General features: G+C 34.9%; 1 protein-coding gene across 1 annotated transcript; it reads left to right on the forward strand.

Annotated features, from left to right (window-relative positions):
• The first annotated feature begins 394 nt into the window (after window positions 1-394).
• Window positions 395-1,462, forward strand: LOC131309536 (uncharacterized). The gene is made up of 2 exons (XM_058336153.1): window positions 395-745; window positions 842-1,462. Exons 1-2 carry the CDS (start codon window positions 395-397, stop codon window positions 1,460-1,462), a joined length of 972 nt encoding a protein of 323 aa, XP_058192136.1.
• Window positions 1,463-2,022: the final 560 nt, after the last annotated feature.

Below are 2,022 nucleotides of genomic sequence, written 5' to 3' on the forward strand. Positions count from 1 at the left end.
TACATTGTTAACCTTAACAATCTTTTAAATTGATAATCAAAAGTTGATGTGTGCTGTGAAATTAATGACTGACAAAATGTAAGTAATGATGAGAGTCATAAGTTTCAGCGAATTAAGTTTACAGAAAACGCAATTGTAACAGGCGTATTAAATATACGTTTGTAAACTTATAATCTTTGGCTCCTATAAAGACAAAATATCAATTGCAATAAATAGTAAGAATCAGAAGTATCTGATTGATCCTGCTGATCAATTATGTTTCTGATAGTTCCAGAAGAACTATATTTAACATATGTTGTGTTATTATTGTTCTTATTTTATATTCTGTTATTTTGCTATTATCTTAGTTTTATATCACGTTATTAGCACGAGTCTTTACCCGACTGAGAAGACGATGTCGAACTACACAAAATTGGATTTCGCTGTACTAGACATTTCTGGAAGGAATTATTTGTCATGGATACTTGATGTGGAAATCCATCTCGATGCTATGGAACTTGGAAAATCAATTACCGATGGTAACGACGCATCCTCGAAGGATCGTGCAAAATCCATGATCTTCATTCGGCACCATCCCCATGAGGACCTGAAGTCTGAATACCTTACAGTGAAAGACTCATTAAGTTTGTGGAATAATCTGAAGGAAAGGTATGGGCACCAGAAGGTTGTAATCTATCGCTGGTTGAATCTACGGCTGCAAGATTATAAATCTGTTAGTGAGTATAACTCTACTCTGTTCAAGATAGTTTCAATTTTGAAATTATGTGGAGAATAGATTACTGAAAAAGATATGTTGGAAAAGACTTTTTCCACTTTTCATGCCAATAATTTGCTCCTGCAGCAGCAATACAGAGAGCGTGGGTTTGAGAAATACTCAGATTTAATCTCTTGTCTTCTAGTCGCTGAACAAAACAATGAGCTATTACTGAGAAATCACGAGTTTCGTCCAACTGGTGCTCTACCATTCCTTGAAGCGAATAGAGTCTCTTTTCCGAGTAATGGACAAGGTCGTGGTCGTGGATATAGACATGGTCGGGGTAGCCATAACCACCAAGTTCGTGGAGAATATATTCAGAAATCAAGCAAAAATTCGGAGTATCCCCAGAAGTGGAATAAGTGGAATAGGTCAGAAGTGTCCAAAGAAAATGGCAAAAAGGTGATGAATAAACCCTCTAAGAACTCTGAGGATTCTTGGTACAGGTGCGATGGGAAGGGTCATTGGTCGCGTACCTGTCATACGCCAAAGCATTTGATTGAGCTTTACCAAGTATCGCTTAAAGAAAAAGGAAAAGAAATTGAAACAAACTTTATCGATCAAATTAGTCAGAACCAATCTGTTGACCCTTTTGAACCCATTGACATTCCGTCTTTCGACATTTCTGAGTACCTTGCAGGACCAAGTGGAACCAAAGATGATTTCTTTGGTGATGGAGGTGACTATTCTGAATGGTCTCAAGAATAATTGTGTGCTTATAGCATACCTTGTGTTTCTACTTATATCCAAAATAAAGACATACTAAGGTTATATCTCAATAATATTATGATGTAATAAATTAATCACGATGCACTTATTCGATAATAATATTTCAAAGTGTTTTTTTTTTTTTATTCGTGAAACTTTTGAAATTATGTTTTGTATATAATAGGGACATGGATACTAATCGGGCACTATCAAACATGAAGATAACTGGTGAAGATATTTGTTTAGTAGATATTGGTACAATACATACTATTCTCCGAGATAACAAATATTTCAAACAATTGACAAAGGTACAAGCAAATGTCAATACAATATCAGGTTCTACAAATCTAATTAAAGACTCTGGAAGAGCAAATATTGTGTTAACAAATGGAACAAATCTAAGTATTGATAATGTTTTGTACTCTACCAGATCCAGAAGAAATCTGTTAAGTTTCAAAGATATACGTCATAATGGTTATCATATTGAAACCATCAGCGAAGGTAAAGAAGAGTATTTGCGTATCACTTCTTACGTATCTGGCCAAAAGCTAGTACTGGAA

The sequence above is a fragment of the Rhododendron vialii genome, chromosome 12a, assembly GCF_030253575.1.
Source record: "Rhododendron vialii isolate Sample 1 chromosome 12a, ASM3025357v1".
Taxonomy (NCBI): domain Eukaryota; kingdom Viridiplantae; phylum Streptophyta; class Magnoliopsida; order Ericales; family Ericaceae; genus Rhododendron; species Rhododendron vialii.

Bases quoted from the DNA above. Each gene is read 5' to 3' on its own strand.
- LOC131309536 (XM_058336153.1), top strand. From the start codon at position 395: ATGTCGAACTACACAAAATTGGATTTCGCTGTACTAGACATTTCTGGA. The intron at 746-841 runs GTTTCAATTTTG...TTGCTCCTGCAG, and splicing joins ACTCTACTCTGTTCAAGATA to CAGCAATACAGAGAGCGTGG.